The 1,902-nt window shown below is 36.2% G+C and overlaps 1 protein-coding gene across 1 annotated transcript; it reads right to left on the reverse strand.

The window, feature by feature from the left end:
- Positions 1–202: 202 nt before the first annotated feature.
- LOC141719598 (uncharacterized) lies at positions 203–1,324 on the reverse strand. The gene is made up of 4 exons (XM_074521976.1): positions 1,275–1,324; positions 765–1,192; positions 464–582; positions 203–358 (listed from the first exon to the last, which is right to left on the reverse strand). Exons 1-4 carry the CDS (start codon positions 1,322–1,324, stop codon positions 203–205), a joined length of 753 nt encoding a protein of 250 aa, XP_074378077.1.
- Between the last annotated feature and the right edge of the window lie 578 nt (positions 1,325–1,902).

Consider the following 1,902-nt stretch of genomic DNA (forward strand, 5'->3'; position numbering starts at 1 on the left):
GTACAAAACCTACTTTTCACATTAAAAGGTCACACTTTGGAACATCAGTCTTCATTCACCTTTTACTCATTTTGAGCGTGTAAATATGTGTTGGAATTCCGTCGAAGAGGAGAATACGTTCCAGTAAATACACACCACTAACACATAATGTGTCTCACTCATATATATAGTCTCAAAATGATTCACAACTTAGTCTAAAATACTAAGTTTGTCCAACAGTCCATTTCAAGTCTTCAAGCACAAGTGGATCAAATTTCTTTCCAAGATCACGCCTTTTTTTAAATCCTGAATCTATCTTTCGGTTGTATTGGACATACACTAAGTCATTCAAACATTGATGTTCCAGCCTATTCCTATTCTTCATGTGTATCCAAATCAATGAACTGAATTATATGAAATTAGTTCTCAAGTATAAATAGTCGGGAATTGGTAGTAAATACTTCAAGAAAGAGGAGGAATTTACAAGCTCAAATGTACTCCAATTACGTTCACAGCCGGAAGATGAATAACACAAACCAACAATAAGCTTCGAAAATGATTGAAGCTCAGTTACAGGACCTCCATATGCATCCCACCAATCAACTAATACAAAAACAAGACTTACAAAAAATAAGCTTTTTATAGATTATAAAGTAACTAATCGGTGATATGTAATATATTAAGTTTTAAAGTGAACTTACGAGGATATTTTTGCTTTTTATGCTTAAAAGCCATCTCCCTAGAAAAGCTTTCTCATGTATTTTTATAGGCATCAGCAGAGTTACTGATTTTGTTTCTTGTATCCCGATCCTTGACCATCTTCTTAAGCACATCATTGAAGTATTCATTTATTCGGGAGGCATGGCCATGATCTGTCTCAAGAAGATCAAAATATTTTCCCAAATTAAGAAACAAGGAAGCCCCATACAATGATTTTCCCATCTGATTATTCCAACAATCCTCGATGATCTTGACTACTTTGTTCTGAATTGGAGTTTTTCCACCTCTAAATATTTTTTTAATTTGGACTTTTGCATAATCAATAGCAGATGCAACCTCCGCCAAAGCAAGCCTTTCATAATCATCAGCAATGCGTAACATCTGAAGAAGTGGCTTTGAAGCACCTACACAGTCATCAACACTACCCCAAAAGACAAATGAGAGAACAACATCACAAACCCTCTTTCCATTTTCTAGTTTTGCCAACTTGGACCTGATAACAAGCCACAAAACAAAAAACGCAATGGCTCTTGTTTTTTTGCAGGCTCTGTAAAGTAAGAAAAGCAGTAGCAAACCTTGTAGCTCCGGTCCTCACTAAGTCATATCCATTAGTCTTCTCCCTCATAGCATCATGGACACGTCGTGCCTATAGATAAATATAGTGCATCTTCTTGCTTGATTGATTTTTTTTTTATTAAAGCTAGAGATTTTTTTAACATCCTCTAACATCAAATCAAGGCAATGCGCGACACACGGAGTCCAAAATAATGTAGGCATCCTAATCCCCAAAATCTGACCATCTAGCTTGTAATTTTTCCCATTATCAGTCACTACTTGCGCAACATTTTTTTCACCAATTTCCTTGATCTTGCTTTCAAGTAAGTTCGCCAGCATTTGTATGTCATGTGATTCGCTTGAAGCATTAACCGAACCAAAAAGAAAGTACCTTGAGGACTATTAGCAAGAAAGTCTATGAGACTTCTTTCTTGTCTATCTGTCTATCCATCCGACATAAGAGTGCTACCATACATCTTTCAAGCCTTCTCATGCTTCTCGTTCAATTTTCTGTTTCTTCTTTTGCTTTTTTAAGTAAAGGAACTCTCAATTCATGATATATTGGAGGCTTCAAACCGGGTCCGTATTGGCCTATGGATTCAATTATCACCTCCTAACCCCTAGAGTTTGCAGCATTGAAAGGAATTC

This window comes from Apium graveolens, chromosome 4 (assembly GCF_009905375.1).
Source record: "Apium graveolens cultivar Ventura chromosome 4, ASM990537v1, whole genome shotgun sequence".
NCBI lineage: Eukaryota > Viridiplantae > Streptophyta > Magnoliopsida > Apiales > Apiaceae > Apium > Apium graveolens.

Bases quoted from the DNA above. Each gene is read 5' to 3' on its own strand.
- LOC141719598 (XM_074521976.1), bottom strand. From the start codon at position 1,324: ATGAGGGAGAAGACTAATGGATATGACTTAGTGAGGACCGGAGCTACA. The intron at 1,193-1,274 runs GTTTGCTACTGC...GCTTGTTATCAG, and splicing joins GTGAGGACCGGAGCTACAAG to GTCCAAGTTGGCAAAACTAG. The intron at 583-764 runs GTAACTCTGCTG...TTTTTGTATTAG, and splicing joins GGATACAAGAAACAAAATCA to TTGATTGGTGGGATGCATAT.